The 25,672-nt window shown below is 38.0% G+C and overlaps 1 protein-coding gene across 8 annotated transcripts in view; it reads left to right on the top strand.

Annotated features, from left to right (window-relative positions):
- Positions 1 to 1,615, top strand: part of PLCB4 (phospholipase C beta 4) — a 412,481-nt gene extending 410,866 nt beyond the window's left edge. For all 8 annotated transcript variants that reach the window (XM_045086008.1, XM_045086009.1, XM_045086005.1 and 5 more), the window contains one exon: positions 97 to 1,615. In XM_045086008.1, the coding sequence (XP_044941943.1) occupies positions 97 to 165 (69 nt within the window). In that variant the 3' untranslated portion in view covers positions 166 to 1,615. The remainder of the gene's footprint in view (positions 1 to 96) is intronic.
- Positions 1,616 to 25,672: the final 24,057 nt, after the last annotated feature.

Here is a 25,672-nt window from a genome sequence, read left to right as displayed (position 1 = left end):
GTAGCAGGGATAGAGTGATAGCATCAGATTTGCAGGAGAAGAGAGTCTGGGGTGGCTTAATGTGCAGTATCCTAAGCCTCATTTCTGATGTTACAGGCGAAGGAGATGCAGCAGATGGTGAAGTTGGAAGCCGAGATGGACCGCAGGCCAGCAACAGTAGTGTGAAACTCCAAAATTCAAACTGAAGCAACACCATACAGCATCAAAAGATCACCCCCAACCTTCCCAACACAGATTTCATGCAAGACGGCTGTTGTCTTTTAGGCGCAGACGAGAGGTGACCCGAAACCATAGAGACTGACATACTTCTATGTAACGTTTTGAATATTGGGTTTCTTTGGCCAACCAAAAGTAGCTCCGAATCCACCAAAATTACTATCCCAGTAAGGCAGAGTTTTACCCTTGCTATTACAACTTAAACATGTTTGCTATAAAATACCATCACAAGTGAATGAGCTTGGTGTTAACAACTCTGCTCTGTGATGCATTTAGGACATGTTTGAGCTGCAGCAAAAATAGTGCATTAGTAATTCAATAGCAAGTGCATGCACTAGGGGGATAAAAAAAAAAAAAACTCTGTCTACAAATTCATCAGCAGAAGCAGCAATCTGCTAGACAAATAATTTTGCAGAATTTTTCTACATCTAAGTTACCTCATCAGTAAGTGCCATGTCTCTGCCATGCCATAAAAAGCTAATTTCCTGTAAAAGTTGTGGAAATTATTAGAGAAAAAAAAAATAGAACAGTGTACCTGTGCCAAAACTCTTCAGGGCTCAAAGGAGAACTCTGTTAGGTACACATAAGACCGTTTACAGCTGACATTTGCTTTATAGGAATTGCTTCTGCCGATTCCAGACATTATAACACACTATTCCACCATAAAGATTGTGAAGTGGTTATTGGCAAACGTTTGTAAATGTGACCATGTATAAAGTATTTATACTCCTAATTCATACTGTTATAGAGCAAAATCATCTAAGTATTGCCACATGACAAGATTAGTCAACAGGAATACTAGAACTATGTTTGCATGATACACAGGCACCCATTAGGACTAATCCGTACACATCCAGTTAACCTAATGCCAAATAAACACTGGCTAAATAAATGTATGGCACAGAATATAATTTGACTATCAAGACTTTTAGCATAATGAAGTCTATATATATGTGTATATGAATTATGTGGGCATTCTTGATACTTCAAGTTCTAGTTTCAAAAAAATACATAACTAATTTAATTTTACACAAAAATATTTATGCAGATTTTCAGAATTTCATATCAGGAAATAACCTTTTTACGTCTGTTCAATATTAAAACAATTTGCTACAGTGTTTATCTGCATGGTCTTTAAGCCCGCCGTAGTTGCGTTGCAGACAGTGCATGAAAAAGTATTCCGCGGGGAACTGAGCCATGCTGCCAAAGCCAGGAGGAGCGCATGGAAACAGTAGTCTAGAACTAATCAGAGGATTGATTTTAGGACACAAAGCACCAACTGAATTGTATATGCTTGTACAAATGGATTCTGTGTTCCTCTGAACAAAGCAAAGAAAATTATGTTACCGTCAAGACTGAAATTAAACTTTCAACTTCTCTAATAAAAAATTAAAACACATTTAGTGCCTGTCAGCATGTATGTTTTCCAGTAGATTTTTTGCCTTCTTCGCAAATGACCTCTTCATTATTTCCAGAGGAGGATTCTTCATGCCCCAACATATTCTTCTCCCCAACTGATGCAAAAAAGGCTCATTCTTGTTGACTCCTTAATGTATTTGTTTTCTTCTTTTTTTTTTCTCATATTTATCATATGAACTGATTTCTGTGAAATTGCTCTGGTTCTCTGTATGCATTATGTAGGACGATGAGGTTAGACCACATCTTTCAGCACCACCATCCCTTGGGAAACAATGGTTGTTAAAATAGCACCACACTGGGGCTCCAATGTGACTCAGTCAGTTAAGTGTCTTACTCTTGGAGTAAGGTCAGGTCAAGATCTCGATCAGGAGATCGAGCCCCACACCTTGGTCTCCATGCTCAGTGTTGAGTCTACTTGAGATTCTCTCTCTTCCTCTGTCCTTCCCCTGATTCTCACTCACCCACTCTCTCTCTAAAATCTTTAAAAAAATTTTTTTCTTAAACAGTACCACATTGGGATGACCCATTTTCAAGAATTCCAAATGGCTCCTCATCAAATCAAAGGACTTCTACAAGAGCTCTGTGGCACTTCAGAATTCAGCAAATGCCTCCTCTTTCCTTTGTTTCCAAGAGGCACTCCCAATTTTCCCATTTTTTTTTTATCTTCTCTGCCTTTTCATCCTTTCACACCACCATAAATATTTCTATTTTGTAGTACTACACCAAGCCTTTTTTTTTTTTTCTTTAACCCAGACTACTTCCAGTATTTGAGATTTCCTATCACCCCTCTCCCCAAAAAAGATTCCACTGTAGTGGGGTTAAAATGTGCACACAGCTCAGATGGTCAACAAAACAATGTTTTACTTTCAATTATAAGTTCAGATTGCACTCAAATTCTGCATTCTTGCTGATGAAGGAAACAAAATCTTGCCAATTCAGTGTTTTCCAGCTTAAAAATCATTATTTCAGAGGCATTTAAAAGACTTCAAAGACCCCCATTAGAGTCGCAGCCCCATTCAGGTCTCCCTACATCTTTCCCCAGATGGTAATGGGGAAGGGCATCTGGTCTCTTCACTGTTGGACAGTCCTAACTGCCCTGTGCTGCAGCCCTGCAAAATGGGTCCTTCCACCCCAATGGCTCAAGGTCTCTGCTCAGTCAAGTATTCACCCTAGACTCAGTTAATTTTAGCATTCTTCTGGGAGATGCAGGAACTTCTGGATCTTTTTGGCCATGGGGGAAATAGAAGTGTTAACTCCAGTCCATTTATTTAAATCTCACCTTTGCCATTAGTCAGCTACTAGTGCCATGTTCCAACATCATGAGGCTTTCTCCAGAAGGCTTGCAGTTTGTTAGAGCAATGGCTGAAGAAGCAAAAAGCAAAACTGCTCTATATCGGGTCCCAAGCCTATTGGATCTCTACTATATCTTGCTTCTCCCACCCAGCAGGACTTCCGGTTCAACTTGGGAGTCAGGACACCTGAGTCTCAATTCTTTCTCTTTCTCCTCAGCCCCAAAAGTTTAGGAAACTGCTTACTCCTGAATGACTGGAATGCCCATACAAGACTGTATTCCTCCTTCTAAGCAGATTATTCTTCTCTTTTGGGAAGATAAAAAGCTTCCGGGGGGGGGGGATCGGTGAGGGGGGAAGGTTGCCAAAATAAGGAAATCCACTAGGAAGTATTATAGTTCATCAGATCTAAGACAGCATAGATTATAACATCACTATCATTTTATATACCAAAAGGAATGAAAACATGGTGCCAATTAAATGAGGACATGCCACCCCATGATTGAAAGACACCTCAATTTCAGAGATGTTAAAATGTGAAAATATGTGTATCTTGGAATCCATTAAATAGTATTTCAAATGTATTGTACAAGCTAACCAAATCCCAAGATTTGAGGGTTGATGGGAGCTGGGGGAGGAAGACAAGTACTGAAGATAGGATGCAAGAGGAACATCATATCAGAAAACCTAAAGCAAAGAACTCTTCTGTGATTGGGATGGTTATTTAGTCATGACCTTTCTTCCAAAGCAATTCAAAAAAAGAAAAATAAAATTGGATTTCCAGAGGAGACAATAGAGTGGAAAGATCCTAAGCTTACCTCTTCCCATGGATACAACTAGATAACACACACAAGTGTAAATAAATAATCAAGAAAATGACCCATAGATTGGCAGAAGAGACTGTTCACAGCTAAATGAAGAGAAGAAGCCCCATCAAAGAGGTAGGAAGAGCAAAGCTGCAGTCAGCAGTTTAATAGACCAGTGGGACAGTCCATGGGATGGAGGGATACCACAGGTGTAGAGAGACAGACATTATTACCCAGGCACGGGAGCTCTCAAGAAGACAAATCCCCATAACACTTAACTCTTAAAACGAGAGGGGCCCAATGTCGTGAGTTCTTATAATCAGTGGGGCTTAACACCTAGAGCTTTAAAATCCAGAGGGCTCTGCTTTGGGAGAACCTGGAAGGTGAGAGGAAATTGAATTCCTACCATTAAAGAGACAGCACAGCAAATAGTCTGGCTGAGATACAGCATAGAAGCAGCAATTTGAAGAACACCTAGGATGGATGTAAGTGAAGGAAATTTGCTTACTAATCTCACAGCATGTACTGAAGGAGCAGGAATCCATAGGAGACATACCTAGGATAAAAAGAGCAGGCAGGGGGCGCCTGGGTGGCTCAGTGGATTAAGCCGCTGCCTTCGGCTCAGGTCATGATCTCAGGGTCCTGGGATCGAGTCCCGCATCGGGCTCTCTGCTCAGCAGGGAGCCTGCTTCCCTCTCTCTCTCTCTCTGGCTGCCTCTCTGTCTACTTGTGATTTCTCTCTGTCAAATAAATAAATCCTTAAAAATAAATAAATAAATAAAAAGAGCAGGCAGGCACCAGTTCCCTCCCCGCTTCCCACACCCAAGGCCACCTGCAGGATTCAACACAGTACCAACTTCCATCTAGCCCGCTAACAGTGAGACTCACCCCCATCTTCTACAGACATGCCCCAGATCTCCGCCCACAGGAGACCACCAACGAAACTTGCCAGCACCATGTGCTGCACCCCCATATTCTCTTGCAGGTCCACCCACTCCCATATACCCTTGGCCAGAGCCCATCCAAAGTGGTGTCACAAGCATAGTGGTGTGCAAGCACACACGACAGGGGTCCAGCACAACTCCAAAGTGACTTTTGTGTCAGGGAGAGGGGAAGATAACCACACATACAAGGAAGGGACTGGGAGCAGGCCTCTGGTCTGACTGGAAGCACCACCCGCCAACAAAAGCTTCTCAGGGGACAACACAAGGAAAGTGTCCAGTAATTTAGAGCTACCGTCTAGCAAATGCCTGGTCTGACACAATCTGAGTCCAAAGCAGGCCCAGATGGGCCCACTACAAGCACAGAGAATAAACAGGCAATACGAGCCCCTGCAGATGACAGGACTGAAAGCAAAGGTAGTGCAGCCATCACAGTAGGGTATAATCAATACCCATAGGAGACACACCAGAAGTGCTAGGTTCTGGTAGACAGGACATTGCACTGCAGGCCACTGTGGCACCTCTTCTTCATCAGGCCACTACTTTCAAAAGCAAGAGACACAGGTGACTTTCTTAACACATGGAAAGAGACAGAGAGCTGGACAAATTGAGGACACAGAGTAAAGTTACACCAAAAGAGCTAAACAAAGCAGAGATAAGTAATATGGTTGGTAGAGAATGTAAAGTAGTGGTTATAAAGCTAATCACTGGACTTGAAAAAACAGTAGAAGACCCTAGTGAGACTCTCAACAAAGAGAAAGAAAACAGAAATGAAGAATCAATCAGAAATGAAGAACTTAATAACTGAAATTAAAAATTCACTAGGGAGAATGGATAGTAGATTAGAGAATAGAGAACGGATTATTGACTTGAGGACAGAGTAATCGAATGTAATTAAGTTGTACAGGAGAAAGGAAAAAATAATAAATGAATATAGATTAAGAGAACTCAGTGATAGCATCAAGTGTAGTAACATTTGTATTGCAAGAATTCCACAAGAAGAGAGAGAAAATGGGGCAGAAAATTTATTTGAAAATATAACACCTGAAAACTTCTTTAATCTGGGGAAGGAAACAGAAATCCAGATCCAGGAGGCACAGAAAGTCCCCAACAAAATCAACCCATGCAGGGCCACACCAAGACACAGTGTAATTAAAATGGCTAAAATTAGGGATAAAGAGAATTTTAAATACAGCAAGAGAAAAGAAAATGTTACATGCAAGAAAAGGAGGAGAAGAAGGAGGAGGTAAAGGATAAGGAAGAGGAGGAGGAGAGGAAGCTTCCAAGTTCCTTGTATGAGGCCTGCATTACCCTGACATCAAAACCAGATAAAGACCCCACCAAAAGAAAGGGAGGGAGGGAGGGAGGTAGAGAGAGAGAGAAATAAGAAATACAGGGCAGGGGCACCTGGGTGGCTCAGTGGGTTAAAGCCTCTGCCTTCGGCTCAGGTCATGATCTCAGGGTCCTGGGATCAAGCCCCACATCAGGCTGTCTGCTCAGCGTGGAGCCTGCTTCCCTTCCTCTCTCTGCCTGATTCTCTGCCTGCTTGTGATCTCTCTCTCTGTGTCAAATAAATAAATAAATAAGTAAATAAAATCTTTAAAAAAAAAAAATTTACTGTCACGGCAGGCATGACAAATCAACCAGGAACGTGAGGGTAAGAGGATGAAGGAAAGAACTCGAGAAGCAGAGAGATGGGAGCAGGAGGAGCACTGAGGAGAATGTCCAACAGTGCTAAGTTCATTCAAAGCATTAAGGCCATATATATAGTGATAATAGGAGAAGCAATACATCTGTATCTAGTTAAACAACCACACGTTCCCATAATAAGTTTCACATTTAACTATAAGCAGACTTCGTGACACCAAATGGCTGATGCCAATACAATTGTTCTGTATTGATACAGCAAACCTGAAAGTAATTTATGGGCTGTACTAGGTCAGCAAGGACCAGCAATGAACTTATGACCCCAACTGAATTGCTCTCATTTGTTTAGCAAGCATGTGGGAAGTCACGTAGGCAAGCGCACAACACATAGCACAGACCCTTTCTCAGAACTACTCAACTTTTCCTGTCCTAAACATTTTGTTAGGTTATTCGGACTTTAAAGGAGGCACAAGTCAGGGCCTGGTTTGGTCCTCGTCTCAAGCCTTATCATGGCCTCCCATAATTTACAAAACAAAAAAAGAAAGAAAAAGAAATACAGGGCAACATCGCTGATAAACATATATGTAAAAATTCTCAACAAAATATTAGCAAACCAAATCCAATAATACATTAAAAAAATCATTCATCACCATCAAGTGAAATTTATTCCTGTGATGCAAGGGTCATTCAATAGTCACAAGTCAATCAACATGATACATCACAGCAATAAGAGAAAGGGTAAAAAGCATATTATCATTTCAAAAGATGCACCAAAAGCATTTGACAAAGTACATAATCTATTCATGATAAAAAACCATCAACAACATGGGTTTAGAGGGAACATATCTCAACACAGTAAAAGCCATATATGAAAAAAACCCACAGCTAGCATAATATTCAATAGTTAAAACCTGGAAATTTCCCCCTGAAGATCAGGAATAAGATGAGGATATCCATTCTCACAATTTTTATTCAACATAGTACTGGAAGTCCTAGCCACAACAGTCAGATAAGGAAGAAAAATAAAAATCATCCAAATTGGCAAGAAATAAGTAAAACTGTCACTATTTGCAGATGACATGATACCATATACAGAAAACCCCCAAAGATCACCAAAAAAATCTACTAGAAATGATAAACGAAAATTTAGTAAGGTTGTAGAATACAAAATCAATGTGCAGAAATCTGTTGCACTTCCACACACCAATAATGAAGCTGCAGAAAGAGAAATTAAGAAAACAATCCCATTTAAAATTGCATCAATATAATAAAATACCTAGGAATAAACTCAACCAAGGAGATGAAAAAGCCTTTTCTCTGAAAATCATAAAATACTGATGAAAGAAATTGCATACAACACAAACAAATGGGAAGATATTCCATGCTTATGGACTGAAGAACAAGTATTGGTAAAATGTCCATACTACCCAAAACAATCTATAGAGTTAATGTAGTCCCTATCAAAATACTAACACCTACTAACAGCACCCTGCACAGAACTAGAACAAATCATTTTAACATTTGTATCGAACCACAAAAGACCCTGAATAGCTAAAACAATCAGGAAAAAGAAAAAAATTGGAGGTGTCACAATTCCAGATTTCAAGCAACACTATGAAGTTATAGTGATCAAAACAGCATGGGACTGGCACAAAAAGAGTCACATAGACCAAAGAAGAAAAGTTGAAAGAAACCCCAGAAATAAACCCATGACTATACAATCTTTGACAAGATGCAAGAACATACAGTGGAAGAAAAGGTCTCTTCAACATATTATGTTGGGAAAATGGTCACGTAAATGGGAAAGAATGAAAATGGACCGCTTTCTTACACCATACACAAAATGAACTCAAAATGGATTAAAGACCTAAATTTGAGACTTGAAACTAAAATCCTAGAAGGGAGCACAGACAGTAATTTCTCTGGCATTGGCCATAGTAACATTTTTCTAGATAAGACTTTTCTAGATGTGTCTCCTGAGGCAAGGGATACAAGCCAAAATTAAACTACCAGGAGTACATCAAAATAAAAAGCTCCTGCACAGCAAAAAAATCAATCAAAAAAACTAAAATGGGAGAAGATATTTGCAAATGACATATTCAATAAAGGGCTGGTAGCCAAAATATATGAAGAACTTATATAACTCAACACACACACACACACACACACACACACACACAACAATCCAATTAAAATGTGGGCAGAAGACATAAACAGACATTTCTGCAAGGACATATAGATGGTCAAATGACAAATGAAAAGATACTCAACTGCCCTCAACAATAGGGAATTACAAATCAAAACCACAATGAGATAGCACTTCACAGCTGTCAAAATGGCTGAAAACAAAAACACAAGAAACAAGAAGTGTTGGCAAGGATGTGGAGGAAAAAGGAGCCCTTGTGCACTGTTGGTAGGAATGCAAACTGGTGCACTCACTGTGAAAAACAGTATGGAGGTTCCCCAAAAATTAAAAATAGAATTACCATATTATCCAGTAATTCCTCTTCTGGGTATTTACACAAAGAATATGAGAATGTGAATTCAAAAAAATATATGCACTCCTATGTTTATTGCAGCATTATTTATAATAGCCAGATTAAGAAAGTAGTCCAAGTGTCCTCAATAGATGAATGGATAAAGAAGATGTGAGACATATATAGATGAGATGTGAGATCTCTCTGTATATATAGAGAAAGATTATACATATTATATATATTAATATATAATATTTATAATTATATATTATACATTATATATATATAAAATAGAACATGACTCAGTCATAAAAAAAAGAATGAAATCTTGCCATTTAAAACAACATGGATGGATCTAGAGGGTTTAATGCTAAATAAGATGTCAGTTAGAGAAAGACAAATGCCATACAATTTCACACATATATGGAATTTAAGAAATAAAACAAAGGCCATGGTTGCCAGACTGTGGAAAGAACCAAGATGCCCTTCAACGGATGAATGGATAAGGAAGATGTGGTCCATATACACTATGGAGTATTATGCCTCCATCAGAAAGGATGAATACCCAGCTTTTGTAGCAACATGGATGGGACTGGAAGAGATTATGCTGAGGAAAATAAGTCAAGCAGAGAGAGTCAATTATCATATGATTTCACTTATTTGTGGAGCATAACAAACAGCATGGAGGACATGGGGAGTTAGAGAGGAGAAGGGAGTTGGGGGAAAATTGGAAGGGGAGGTGAACCATGAGAGTCTATGGACTCTGAAAAACAATCTGAGGGGTTTTAAGTGGTGGTGGGGGGGCTGGGGGAACCAGGTAGTGGGTATTAGAGAGGGTACGGATTGCATGGAGCATTGGGTGTGGTACAAAAACAATGAATACTGATATGCTGAAAATAAATAAAAAATAAATTAAAAAAAAAATAAAAGAAACAACACAAAGGAAAAAGGAGACAAACCTAAAAACAGACTCTTAACTGTGGAAGACAAACTGATGGTTACCAGAGCGGAGGTGGGTGAAGGGATGGGTGAAATAAGTGAAGGGGATTAAGAGTACACTTATCGTGATGAGCGCTGAATAACGTACAGTATTTGTGGTTCACTGTATTGTACACCTTGAACTAATATAACAGCATGAAACTGTATATTAACTATACTGGAATTAAATAAGACATATATTGTAATGTGTGTGTATATATATATATATATATATGGTGGATACACATACACACACACGGTGTGTATGTTTATGGTCTATATGGTGTATGTATATGGTGTCTATGTATATGGTCTATACACAGTATATGTAGTATATATATGTATGTATGTACTATATAATAGGTATGGTACAAATATGTAGTATTTATGTTACTATTGTATGGTATGTAACATATAGATATAATTAATGCTTTATGAAACAAAGTAAATTTAAAGAGGCAAGTCATTAGACAAGTTATTTCTATTGGAATAGATCCGACACTGAGAAAATATCTCCATTTAATTTTGTCAGCCTAAAATTAGAACTAAGAAAAAACTAGCCCAATAAGAATTCTCTGACATAGATATGGTTAAGGATTCCTGAAATTACTCTATAGGTGAAGTGAAATTTATTTGTTTTTGATTACACAAATGAAAATTACATACACAAATATGTAATATTATTTTGTGGGTTTTGAGATATTTATATAAATGGATTTATACTATAGCTATTGTTTTACAATTTACTTTTGGACTTTACACTGTATCTTGGAAATATTTCTGTCTAAGTAGAGACATACTCCCATTCTCTTAATTATAAAGTTCATAATGTAAAATTTAATAATCTAAAAATACAGTATAGTTTCAGAAATGAAAATACATGTTAAACCAACCCATCATTGCTTCAATATTACAGTATTGCCAGCACCACCCCCAATGAAAGGGAAAGAAATCTTTCACCATCTATTGAGAGGATCTTGTCTATATGTATTTTCCCTTAGTTGTCTTATGTGATCATCATATGCCTTCAATTACTACTTCTCTGAATATAATCTCAAACTCCTAACTTTAACCTTGACCTTTCTTCTGCTAAACACTGATTCTTCCCCTTACATTTTCAGAATTTTTTAAAAATGGCCGACATGCTCATTGTGTGTAATTAATAAAAATCAATGACACTTCCTGCCCTATTTTAATAACCCGTAACAGATACTAAACTATAGGTCCATCTTGTTCTGCTCCATCTCATTTGTTCTCAAATCCAATCTATTGATAAAATCTATGAATTCTACCCTATCTTGGAAGCTTCCCTCTCCTCCTTTAAAATTTCTCTTATTCCTTAATTTTACTAACTTCCTTTTGAATTTCTTTGGCCTTCAAGTCTACATATAGACTAATCTCTCCCAGTGACCACTCTGCTCAAAAATATTGAATTCCTACCCACTGCCTAAAGAACAATGTTAAAATTACTGATGTCAGCAGTTTCTTTCTAACCTACTTATTCACTGCATTTATCACTGTTCTCTGTTCATACATACATAGCACACATCTTTTCTAGCCACATAACATAATGATGTTCTATCAGTCCTTAAGATACCATCTCCAAAAACTCTCTCATTCCCCCAGGAAAGAAATAATATCCTGATTTTTTCCATTTAGACTTTAAAAGCTTCTGTATTTCTCCCTTCTGAATTTATCCATTTATGTTTTAAAAGCTACTTAACTGTATAGCATTCCCACTATCCCAGACTAATTGCTTTTCAGGTTTTGTTTATTCCCATTGTGAAAAACAGGTAGTCCAGTATTTATAAAATGATTATTTAAATTATGTTCTGTGAGGCAGAATGAAGGATTTTAACTGCCTCTGTGTGGCCTCTTAGACAGCTAGTGTCTTTGAAAATCAGAATGAAGAGCTAACCTAAGCTTTCTTGTGACTTGTCTTCTCAATTTCAAGAAAATAACTTTCCTCAAGTCTTACTGTTAACATTCTTTCAAAACAATATGACTATGGCCAACTGATACTCAAAAGCCACATCAACATTAAATGTGATTATGGAGAGTGAAGAGGGAACAGCTCATGTTACCCTTTTCTTCCCCATCATTTCTGTATATCTGGGACAAGACCACACTTTTCTACAACTTGTTCTTGATACTTGGCATTTAACAGAATCCCAAACACAAACTTTAATAATTGCATCTTTAATGTCATAATAAATCCAGGGTAGTGCCTCTGGGATGAATTTTTATGAGCCATTTCTTTAATAATATTTCATGAAAAGCGTTCTGCTCCATAGATTAGAATAATGAAAAACTATTAGGGGAGGGAGCAGGGAGATGGTAAAAAATAGCAATTTTTTTTCCACACCAAAAGGAAAAAAATAGGTGACTATGCTCACTTTGTAAGTTATACGGTTCCTTTCACTTTCTTGGAAATATGGGGTGAGGAACAGTCCTAAAGTTATATCATTCTGGAAATATTTGAGACCCTTTGAAGTCTCCACCAAGATAAAATTTAGAAAAATTTCCCTAAGGAAGCCAATTTAATATTGTATACCTAATTACTCACACTGTGACCAAGGCTTTAGGTGAATCATAATGTATTGAAACTAAAACAGGGGTGCCTGGATGGCTCAGACAGTTAAGCATCTGTCTTCGGCTCAGGACATGGTCCCAGGTTCCTGAGTTCAAGCCCTGCATCGGGCTCCCTGCTTGGTGGAGAGCCTGCTTCTCCCTCTTCCTCTGCCTGCTGCTCTATTTGTGCTCTCTATTTCTGTGTCAAATAAGTAAATAAAACCTTAAAAAAAAAAAAAAACAGAGGTTAATATATCCTTGGTTGCTTTTGAGTTTTGGTATCTTAAAATTGGAGTGAAGAATGTTATACTAGTCCATCAAAATAATTACTATTTAACCCTTTTAAGCAATGTATGTATTTAATTTTCTCAGAATTCACACACATTTTACCTTTCAATTTTCCCTAGAAAAAACTTAGTATATGTGTTCAATGTAGTATGCATAATACAGTATATTCAGCATATTAAACTCAACAGGCTGTAACACTATATGATAAATCCATCTACAAACCTTGACTCACCGAGGTAGTTATATTGGCCACAACTTTGGCATTGAACTAACTTTATTCATTGATAAAATATTTTTTAGAATTTGGGGGGAAATGGTGGAGTAGGAGGATCCTAGGCTCACTTCATCCCACAGATACAACTAGAAAACAACCACATCAGTATAAGTAGCCCAGTAAATGACCAAAAGACTGGCTGAACAGACTATCTACAACTAAATGAATAGAAGAAGCCACATTAAAGGGTAGCAAGAGAAAAGACAGAGTGAGGAATGAACTGGACCCATGGGACGGTCTGTGAGAGGGGAAGAGGCTGCAGACACAAAGAAGAAAGAGGAGCAAACCCTCATTCCAGGCACCTCAGGCACATGCGACCCACACTAGGAAGATGAATCCTCATAATATTTGACTTTGAAACCAAGTGGGAACTTCAAAAGTTCTTAAAGTCTGTGGGGCTTCACAGCAGAAATGTTTAAAAAAATAAATAAATAAATGGGCTGGGGTCTAGGAGAGCCAGAAGAAGAGAGGAAACTGAGTCCCTGCCCTTGAAGAGAGAGCAAAACAGCCCGCTAAGACACAGGATAGAAGCAGCAATTTGAAAAATGCCTAGGGTGTTTGGGAAGATAATTAATTTACCTATCTCAGAGCATGTGTGCTGGAGGGGCGGGGATCTTTGAAAGACTTCTCAAAGAACAAAACAGCTGGTGCATTCAATTTTCCTCCCGTGCCTCAAGCCTAGGTACACAGATACCTGGGGAATGAGAGCAACAGGAACACACTCACCTAGCTTGCTAACAATTCCCATGTGTTCTTCTGGGGACCCACACCCACCATCCTGGCCTTTGCAATTTTCCCAGGGTTGCAGGTCCCTCCTGTAGCCAAACAGTGTGGACCTTGCTAACATTGCACACCCTGCCCCTTCCAACACACCTGTGGCAGTTGTGTAACCAAAGTTGTGACACAAGCATGGCAACATGCAAGAAACAACAACAGGGGCAAGCATCACCACAAAGGGACTCCTGCCCCAGGGAGAGAAGGAAACTACACATACCAGTGTGACTATAACCCCAGCAGTGGCTAAGTGCAGAAATCTGCTCTGCCTTCAGGCCCCACCCACCAACAATAGCTTCTCTGGGGAGAACACAAGGAAAATTCCCTGCATTTTGGTGCTTCCTCAGCTCTGGCAAACATCTGGTCTGACTCAACTCAAGCTACTAACACAGGGAACAAACTCTGCTCATAACAGTCAAAATGAGCCATTAGAAATGACTGAACTGAAGGCAAACCCAGCTCAGCCACAAAACTAAGGTGCATGCAACACACAGAAGAGAACCAAGTTCTCATGAACAGGGGACATTGCACTGCAGGATCTCTTCCTCATAGGACCACAGTTTGTAAGAGCAAGAGCAAAACAGATAAACAGATGCAAAGAGTTAGAAAAAATGAGGAGACACAGGAATATGTCCAAAATGAAAAAACAAATAAACAAGCAAACAAGAAAAAACAGGACAAAGTCCCACCAAGAGAGCTAAACACAACAGAGATAAGAAATATGCTTGGTAGAGAAATTGAAGTAATAGTCTAAAGATACTCACTGGACTTGGAAAAACAGCGGAGGACCTTGGGGACACTCCCAACAAAGAGAAAGAAAATATAAAAAGGAACAGACATAAAGAACTCAGTAACTGAAAGATAATACGATTGAGGGACTAAATAGTACACTAGAAAAAGCAGAAGAATGGATCAATGACTGGGAGAACAGAATAATGGAATGTGTCAAGCTGAATAAGAGAGAGAAAAACAAATAATAAAATATGAAAATAGATTAAGAGAACTCAGTGACAACATCAAGTATAGTAAGTTTGCATTATAGGGATCCCAGCAGAAGAGAGAGAAGAGATAGCAGATTTTATTTGAAGAAATATTCACTGAAAAATTCCTTAATCTGGGGAAGGAAACAGAAATCCTGATCCAGGAGGCACAGAAAGTCCCCAACAAAATCAATCCAAGCAGGTCCACACCAAGACACAGAGTAATTAAAATGGCCAAAAGTTGGGACGCCTGGGTGGCTCAGTTGGTGAAGCCGCTGCCTTCAGCTCAAGTCATGATCCCAGCATCCTGGGATCGAGTCCCACATCGGGCTCCTTGCTCCGTAGGGAGCCTGCTTCTCCCTCTGACTCTGCCTTCCACTCTGCTCTGCTCTGAAGCTCGCTTCTCTTGAAAGCAAATAAAGAAAACAAAAAAAAAAAGGCCAAAAGTAGTGATAAAGACAGAATTTTTAAAGCAACAAGAGACAAGAAAACATTACATTCAAGAGAAACACATAAGGTTATCAGTGGATTTTTCAGCACAGTTTACAGATCAGAAGGAGTGGCATGATATATTCAAAGTGCTAAAAGAAAAAAAAAAGTAACCGAGAATATGCTATCCAGCAAGGTTATCATTCAGAATAGAAGGAGAAATAGAGTTTCTGAGAGAACTAAAGCAATGGAATTCATTATCAATAAACCAACCTTTTCAAGCTGGCTAATAGGGACTCCTTGAGTGGAAAGCAAAGACCATAAGCATAAGTAAGAAAAAAAGGAAGCACAAAGCACTAAAATTAAGTATATCTATAAAAATCGGGCAAGAGCTTCACAAAATAATAAGATATAAAGTATAACACCATATATCTATAAGGTGGTGGTGGGATTAAGGAAAAAAATTTAGTGCTTTTGAATGGGTTCAAATTTAAGCAACCATCTGTAGATTGCTATAGGCAGAAGATGCTATTTATAAACCTAATAGTATCCACAAATCAAGAACCAGTTATAGATACAGAAAAAATAGGGAGGAAGGAATTCAAGTATATCACTAAAGAAAGCCAGCAAACCATGAAAGAAGAGAGTAAGAAAGAAACAGAGAAGAACTACCAAAAGAAAAAAAAAAAAAAGCTTACCACATAGAAGAAAACAAAATGGCAATAAGTACATATCTATCAATAATTACTTTGAAAGTAAGTGGACTAAACACTTTAATCGAAAGACATAGGGTGAGGGAATTGACTTTTTAAAAGACCCATCTGTACGATACCTACAAGAGACTCAGTTCAGACCTAAAGATACATGAAGACTGAAAGTGAAAGAATGGAAAAACATTTATCATGCAAATGGAAATGAATAAAAAGTAGGGGTAAAAATACTTATATGAAACAAAATAGACTTTAAAACAAAGACTGTAACAAGAAGCAAAGGACACTAGATAACCATAAAGGAAACATTCCAACGAGAAGATACAACAATTGTAAAATTTATGCACTCAACTCAGGAGAACACCAATACAAAAAGCAGCTAATAACAAACATGAAGTAATCAACAGTAATACAGTAATAGCAGGGGACTTTAACACCCCACTTACATCAATGGATAGTTCATCCAAACAGAAAACCAACAAGAAAACAGTGGTTTTGAATGACACATTGACCAGGTGAATCTAACAGATATATTCAGATTATTCCATCCTAAAAGAGTAGAACACACATTCTTTTCAAGTGCACATGGAACATCCTCCAAAATAGATCGTATCTTGGGCCACAAAACAAGTCTCAGCAAATTCAGTAAGATTGATGTCATACTGGGCAACACTGTAAAACTAGAAATTAACCACAAGAAAAAATCTGGAAAGAACACAAATACATGGAAGTTAAATAACATGCTAGCAAAGAAAGAATGTGTCAACCAAGAAATCAAAGAAGAAAGTGAAAAATACATGGAGACAAATAAAAATAAAAACACAACAGTCCAAAGTCTTTGGGATATAGTAAAATTTGTACTAAGCGGCAAGTTTATAGCAAGATAGGCCAACCTCAAGTAATAAGGAAAACCTCAAATAAACAACCTACCCTCACACCTAAAAGATCAAGCAAAAGAAGAACAAATAAAACCAAAATCCAGTGGATGGAAGGAAATAATAAATATTAGAGCAGAAATAAAGTCAACAGAAACTAAAGGCAAAGGAGCACAACAATGAAATCAGGAAGTTGTTCTTGTTTTCTGTTGTTGTTGCTGTTAAAGATTTTATCTATTTGAAAGAGAGAGAGAGAATGAATGATAGGGAGAGGGAGAAAGAGAGAAAGAAGAAAACTCTCTGTTGAGCAGGAGGCCTGATGTGGGGCTCAATCCCAGGACCCTGAGATCATGACCTGAGCCAAAGGCAGATGTTTAACTGACTGAGCCACTCAGTCATCCCAGAGCCAGTTCTTTGAAAAGATCAACAAAATTGATAAACCTTTAGCTAGACTCATTAAAAAAGATAACTCCAATTCAGAAATGAAAGAGAATAACAACCCACATCACAGAAATACAAAGGATTATATTATGAAAAATTATATGCCAAACAAATTGGACAAATTACAAGAACTAATAAATTCCTAGACTTATAACATCCCAAATGAATCAGAAAGTAGTTGAAAATTTGAACAGACCTCTTAACAACAAGATTGAATCAGTAATTAAAAACACTCCTAACAAACGAAAGATCAGGACCAGACAGCTTCATGCGTGAATTCTATCAAACATTTAAAGTAGAGTTAATATTTATTCTTCTTGGAGTATTCCAAAAAGTAGACAAAAGGAAAGCTTCCAAATTTACTCTATAAAGGTGAAAATCTATCACCTTGATACCAAAACTAAATAAAGACACCACACACACACACAAAAAGGTTTCTATTTTATCAGAGATACAGCCCAGTATCTATGATGTATACAGAAGAAAAAGTCCTCAACTAAGCAGTAGCAAAACAAATCCAACAATACATTAAAAAAATCATTCACACAATGAAGTGGGATTTATTCCAGAGATGCAAGGGTGGTTCAATATTCACAAGTCAATCAAAATAATGCATCACAGCAATAAGAGAATGAATAAAAAGCTTAGGCAGGAGGAAGTAAGATAGCTGAGGAGTGGGAAACTGAAATAACATTAGGTCCCAGGAGTTTAGCTAGACAGTTACCAAACCATTCTGAACACATACAAACTCAATAGGAGATAGAAGAGAAGAAGAGCAGCATTCTAGGAACAGAAAATTGACCACTTTCTGGAAGGTAGGACGTGTGGAGAAGTAACTCCAAAGTGACGGAAGATAGTCCTTGGGGGAAGGGCTGACTCCTGGTAAGTGATAGAGCAGCAGAGCACAAAATCAGGAACTTAAGCAGCCTGCTCCACTGAGGCACGTCACTCCAGAGGCTAAGTGGGGGTTGATCCCTCATGGGGACAGTGTGCTCTCAGAACCTGTGGGGTCACAGAAAGACTGGGAGTGTCTGAGTGTGGAAGAGCTCCCAGGGATCAGAGGGGGGAAGCCAGCTGCAAAGACAAAGCGGAGGTAGGGGTTCTCAACTCAGGGTTACCTTAAACTGTGATCCGAGGCACAGTTGGGCAACTGTTCTTCAAACAGGGCCCCACAAGTGGCAGATCCAAAGAGCCCCTCTAATTCTTCTTCCAGGAAAAGAGGCACAGGAGTAGTGTAGGAATCTGCTGGGTTTGGAGACTCCAAACGGGACTGTACTCCAGAGAAAGAAACGCTCGTTTACAGGCCAGGTGAACATAGAGTGCAGCCAGAGACCAGGGAAATGGGAGGGATTGACTGCTTTTCTCTGAAGGCATACTGAGGAGAGGGGCCCTGAGCTCTCAGCTCCTCGGGGCAAGAGGTCAGGAGGCTGCCATTTTCATTCCCATCCTCCAGAGCTCTACAGGAAGCGCTCAGGGAACAAAACCTACCGAGAGTGAACTGGAGCAGATTACTTAGCCTGGCCCCTGGCAAGGGCAGTGCAATTCCACCTCAGGCAAAGACATTTGAGAATCACTGCAGCAGGCCTGCCCCCAGAAGTTCACCAAGAGCATCCAGCCAAGAACAAGTTCACTCATCAATGAGAATTGCAGAACTCCAGACCTAGGGGAAAGCAACACTTAGACATCATGACTTTTTTCCCCCATGATCCTTTAGTCTTGCAAAGTTAAATTTTTTAATTTTATTTTTTCTTTTTCTATTTTTTAAACTTTTCCTCTTTCATCTTTTAACATTTCTTCACTATTTTATCTTATCAATACCTTTTTTAAAAAAACCTTTTAAATTTTTCATTGTTATAGTCATATTTTTATCCCTTCATTGTATTTAACATTGCATTTTTGGTATACATATAGGTTGTTTTTTCCTTAAAATTTTGGGATATAATTTCTTCTAATAGATCAAAATATACCCTAAATCTAGCTCCAGCCCGATCACATTCTCTCCTCATTTTTTTCTTTTTCCAAACAACTTATCTTATTGATTCCTTTTTTAGAATCTTCTTAATTTTCATCTTTACAGTTATATTCCATCTTTTGATCGTGTTTACCCTTATTTTTGTATATATGTAAGTTTTTCTTTCTTTAAAATTTTGGGAGGTAGATTCTTCTAAGAGATTCTTCTAAGATATATATATATATATATATATATATATATATATATATTTACACACACATATACACACATACACACACAAACACAAATATATATACATACACATACATATACACGATATATATATAGGCATGTGTATGTCTGTAAATACACATGCGTATATATATATATATATATCGTGTATATGTGAGTGTGTGTATGTATATATAATTTTTTTTCCCCTTTTTTCCCCCAGTTTCAGGTCTTTTCTGATTTGGTTAATGTATATTTTTCTGGAGTCATTGACACCCTTTTAGTATTTTACTCCCTCATTCATATATTCTTATCTGGATAAAATGACAAAGTGGAAAAACTCACAAGAAAAAAAGAAAAAAAAACACAAGAAAAAAAGAACAAGAGGCAGTAGGGATGGCTAGGGACCTAATCAATATGGACGTTGGTAATATGTTAGAACTAGAGTTCAGAATGATGATTATCAAGGTTTAGCTGGGCTTAGAAAGGCATGGAATATATTAGAAAACCCCTTTCTGGAGAAACAAAAGAACTAAAATCTAACCAAGTTGAAAGAAAAAAAGCTATTAATGAGGTGTAATGAAAAATGCAGGCTCTTGGCACCTGGGTGGATCAGTGGGTTAAAGCCTCTGCCTTCAGCTCAGGTTGTGATCCCAGGATCCTGGGATTGAGCCTCACATTGGGCTCTCTGCTCAGTGGGGAGCCTGCTTCCCCCCCTCTCTCTGCCTGCCTCTCTGCCTACTTGTGGTCTCTGTCTATCAAGTAAATAAAATCTTTTTCTTTTTTTAATGCAGACTCTTGCTGCTAGGATAAATGAGGCAGAAGATAGAATTAGTAATATAGAAGACCAAATGACAGAGAATAAAGAAGCTGAGCAAAAGAGACACACAAAACTACTGGACCATGAGGGGAGAATTTGAGAGAATAAGTAATACCATAAGATGAAACAATATTAGAATAATTGGGATCCCAGAAGAAGAAGGGGGGGGCAGAAGGTATATTGGAGCAAATTATAATAGAGAATTTCCCTAATATGGCAAAGGGAGCAAGTATCAAAATCCAGGAGGCCCAGAGAACCCCCCTCAAAATCAATAGAAATAGGTCCACACCCTGTCATCTAATAGTAAAACTGACAAGTCTTAGTGACAAAGAGAAAATCCTGAAAGCAGCTCAGGACAAGAGGTCTGTAACATGCAATGGTAGAAATAGTAGACTGATAGCATGCTTATCCACAGAGACTTTGGCAAGCCAGAAAGGACGGGTATGATATATTCAGAGCACTAAATGAGAAAAAAATGTGCAGCCAAGAATACTATGTCCAGCTAGGCTGTCATTGAAAATAGAAGGAGAGATTACAAGTTTCCAGGACATACAAAAATTAAAAGAATTTGCAGGGACGCCTGGGTGGCTCAGTTGGTTAGACGACTGCCTTCGGCTCAGGTCATGATCCTTGAGTCCCGGGATTGAGTTTCACATCAGGCTCCCAGCTCCACGGGGAGTCTGCTTCTCTCTCTGACCTTCTTCTTGCTCATGTTCTCTCTCACTGTCTCTCTCTCAAATAAATAAATAAAATCTTAAAAAAAAAAAAAAAAAGAATTTGCAAACACGAAGCCAGGCCTACAGGAAATATTGAAAGGGACCCTCTAAATGAAGAGAGAGCCTGAAAGTAATAGACCAGAAAGGAACAGAGACAATATACAGTAACTGTCACCTTACAGAAAATACCATGGTACTAAATTCATATCTTTCAATAATTACCCTGAATGTAAATGGGCTAAATGCCCCAGTCAAAAGACACAGGATATCAGAATGGATTAAAAAAAAAAAAAAAAAAAAGACCCATCGATATGTTGTCTAGAAGAAACTCATTTTAGACCCAAAGACTTCCAGATTTAAAGTGATGGGGTGGAAAACAGTTTATCATGCAAATGGACATCACAAGAAAGCTGGGATGCCTGTTCTTATATCAGATAAATTAGATTTTAAGCCAAAGGCTATAGTAACAGATAAGGAAGAAAACTATATCATGCTTAAAATCATGCTTCTGTCCAACAAGAAGACCTGACAATTGTAAATATCTATGCCCCTAACATGGGAGCAGCCAATTATATAAACCAATTGATAACAAAAACAAAGAAATACATCAACAATAATACAGTAATGGTAGGGGACTTTAACAAACCCCTCACTGAAATGAACAGATCATCTAAGCAAAAGATTAACAAGGAAATAAAAGTTTTATATGACACACTGGGACAGATGGACATGATAGATATATTCAAAACATTCCATCTCAAAGCAACAGAATACACATTCTTCTCTAGTGCACATGGAACATTCTCCAGAATAGATCACATTCTGGGTCACCAATCAGGTCTCAACCAGTACCAAAAGATTAGGATCATTCCCTGCATATTTTCAGACCACAACACTCTGAAGCTAGAACTCAACCACAAGAGGAAAGTTGGAAAGAACTCAAATACACGGAGGCTAAAGAGCATCCTCCTAAATAATAAATGGGTCAACCAGGAAATTAAAGAAGAATTGAAAAAATTCATGGAAACAAATGAAAATGAAAACACAACTGTTCAGAATCTTTGGGACACAATAAAGTCAGTACTGAGAGGAAAGTATATAGCTATACAAACCTTTCTAAAGAAACAAGAAAGATCTCAAGTACACAACCTAACCCTACACGTAAAGGAGCTGGAGAAAAAATAGCAAAGAAAGTCTAAACCCTGCAGGAGAAGAGAAATAATAAAGATCAGAACAGAAATCAATAAAATAGAAACCAAAAGAACAGTAGAAAAAATCAATGAAACTAGGAGCTTGTTCTTTGAATTAATAGGACTGATAAACCTCTGGCCAGGCCTACCAAAAAGAAAAGAGAAAGGACCCAAATAAATAAAATCATGGATGAAAAAGGAGAGATCACAAACAACACCAAAGAAATACAAACAATTATAAGAACATATTATGAGCAACTATACACCAGCAAATTTGACAATCTGGGAGAAATCGATATATTCTTAGAGATATATAAACTACCAAAATTGAACCAGAAAGAAATAGAAAAGATGTACAGACCCATAACCAGTAAGGAGATTGAAGCAGTCATCAAAAATCTCCCAAAAAACAAGAGCCCAGTGTCAGATGGCTTTTCAGGGAAATTTTACCAAACATTTAAAGAAGAATTAATTCCTATTCTCCTGAAACTGTTCCAAAATATAGAAATGGAAGGAAAACTTCCAAACCCATTTTATGGAAGCCAGCATTACCTTGATCCCAAACCAGGCCAAGACCCCATCAAAAAGGGAAATTACAGACCAATCTCCTAGATGAAGAGGATGCAAAAATTCTCACCAAAATACTAGCCAATAGGACATTAAAAGGATTATTCACCATGACCAATTAGGATTTGTTCCTGGGCTGCAAGGCTGGTTCAACATCCGCAAATCAATCAGTGTGATACAACACATTAATACAAGAAATTGCAAGAACCATATGATACTCTCAATAGATTCTGGAAAAGCATTTGATAAAGTACAGCATCCTTTCTTGGTCAAAATGCTTCAGAGTGTAGGGATTGAGGGCATATAATTCAATACCATCAAACCCATCTATGAAAAACCCACAGTGAATATCATTCTCAATGGGGAAAACTGAGAGCTTTCCCCTAATCAGGAACATGGCAGGGATGTCCACTATCACCACTGCTATTCAACATAGTACTAGAAGTCCTAGCTTTGGCAATCAGACAACAAAAAGAAATAAAGGGCATCTGAATAGGCAAAGAAGTCAAACTCTACTCTCTGCAGATGATAGGATACTTTATGTGGAAAACCCAAAAGACTCCACTCCAAAACTGCTAAAACTCATACAGGAAGTCAGTAAAGTGTCAGGATATAAAATCAATGCTCAGAAATCAGTTGCATTTCTATACATCAATAGCAAGAGAGAAGAAAGAGAAATTAAGGAGTCGATCCCATTTACAAATGCACCCAAAACTATAAGATACCTAGGAAGGAACCTAACCAAAGAGACGAAAAACCTGTACCCAGAAACTATAAAGTACTCATGAATGAAATTGTGGAAGACACAAAGAAATGGAAAAATGTTCCATGCTCATGGACTGAAGGAACAAATATTGTGAAAATGTCTATGCTACCTAAAGCACTCTACACATTTAATGCAATCCCTATCAAAATACCATCAAATTTTTTTAAAGAAATAAAACAAATAATTCTAAAATTTATATGGAACCAGAAAAGACCCCGAATAGCCAGAGGAATGTTGAAAAAGAAAACCAAAGTTGGTGGCATCACAATTCCAGACTTCAAGCTCTATTACAAAGCTGTCATCATCAAGACAGTATGGCACTGGCACAAAAATAGACACATAGATCAATGGAACAGAATAGAGAGCCCAGAAATAGAACCTTAACTCTATGGTCAACTAATCTTTGACAAAGCAGGAAAGAATGTCCAATGGAAAAAAGACAGTCTCTTCAAGAAATGGTGTTGGGAAAATTGAACAACCACATGCAGAAGAATGAAACTGGACTGTTTCTTTACCTCACACACAAAAACAGACTCCAAATGGATGAAGTATCTCAGTGTGAGACATCAAAATCCTTGAGGAAACACAGGCAGCAACCTCTTTGGCCTCAGCTGCAACAACATCTTCCAAGAAATATTGCCAAAGGCAAGGGAAGCAAGGGCAAAAAGGAACTATTGGGACTTATCAAGATCAATAGATTTTACACAGCAAAGGAAACAATGAACAAAACCAGAAGACGACTGACAGAATGGGAGGAAATATTTGCAAATGACATATCAGATAAAGGGCTAGTATCCAAAATCTATAAAGAACTTAGCAAACTCAACACCTAAAGAATAATAATCCATTCAAGAAATGGACAGAAGACATGAATAGATATTTCTGCAAAAAAGACATCCAAATGGCCAACAGACACATGAAAAGATGCTCCACATCATTCGGTGTCTGCGAAATACAAATCAAAAACCACAGTGAGATACCACATCACACCAGTCAGAATAGCTAAAATTAACAAATCAGGAAATGACAGATGTTGGTGAGGATATGGAGAAAAGGGAACCCTACTACAAAGTTGGTTGAATGCAAGCTGGTGCAGCCAGTTTGGAAAACAGCATGGAGGTTCCTCAAAAAGTTGAAAATAGAGCTACCCAGCAATCACACTACTGGGTATTTACCCTAACGATACAAATGTAGTGATCTGAAGGGGTATGTGCACCCAAGTGTTTATAGCAGCAATGTCCATAATGGCCAAACTATGGAAAGAACCTAGATGTCCATCAACAGATGAATGGATAAAGAAGATGTGGGGGAGATTTTACACACACACACACACACACACACACACACACACACACACAGGAATACTATGCAACCATCAAAAAATGAAATCTTGCCATTTGCAATGACCTGGATAGAACTAGAGGATATTATGCTGAGCAAAATAAGTAAATCAGAGAAAGACAATTATCATAAAGCCTCTCTGATATGTGAAGTTTGAGAGGCAGGGCAGGGGGGGTGTGGAGGGTAGGGAAGGGAAAAATGAAACAAGAGGGAGTAGGAGGGAGACAAAGCATAAGAGACTGAATCTCACAAAACAAACTGAGGGTTGCTGGGGGGTGGTGGGTAGGGATACGGTGGCTGGGTTATGGACATTGGGGAAGGTATGGGCTATATTGAGTGCTGTGAGATGTGTAAGCCTCACAGAGCTGTACCCCTGGGGCAAATAATACATTAAATGCTAATAAAAATAATTTCTATAAAAAGCATATGATCATTTAAATAGATGCAGAAGAAGTGTTTGACTAAGTACAACATCCAGTCATGATAAAAGCCCTCAGTAAAGTATGGTTAGTGGGAATATACCTCAACATAATTAAGACCATCCAAGAAAAATCCACAGTGAATATCATACTCAAATAGGAAAAATAAGAGCTTTCCCCCTAAGGTTAGGAAGAACACAAGGATGTCCATTCCTACCATCTTTATTCTACATAGTATTCGAAGTTCTAGCCACGGCAACCAGACAAGAAAAAGAAGTAAAAGGCATCCAAATTGGTTAAGAAGTAAAACTTTCACTATTTGCAGATGACATGATATTGCATATAAAAAAGCCTAAAGACTCCACCAAAAAACTTCTAGAACTGATGAACGAATTCAATAGTTATAGGATACAAAACCAATTTGTAGAAATCTGTTGCATTTCTGTACACAAGTAATGAAACAATAGAAAAAAAAATTAAGAAAACAATCCCTTTGCAAATGTACCAAAAGTCATAAACTACCTAGAAATACACTTAATGAAGGAGATGAAAAAAC

Source organism: Mustela putorius, unplaced genomic scaffold (genome assembly GCF_011764305.1).
Source record: "Mustela putorius furo isolate JIRA1106 unplaced genomic scaffold, ASM1176430v1.1 tig00000874_pilon_pilon_pilon, whole genome shotgun sequence".
NCBI lineage: Eukaryota > Metazoa > Chordata > Mammalia > Carnivora > Mustelidae > Mustela > Mustela putorius.
Note: the sequence above shows the minus strand (reverse complement) of the source record. Positions and strands in the feature narration are given on the sequence as shown.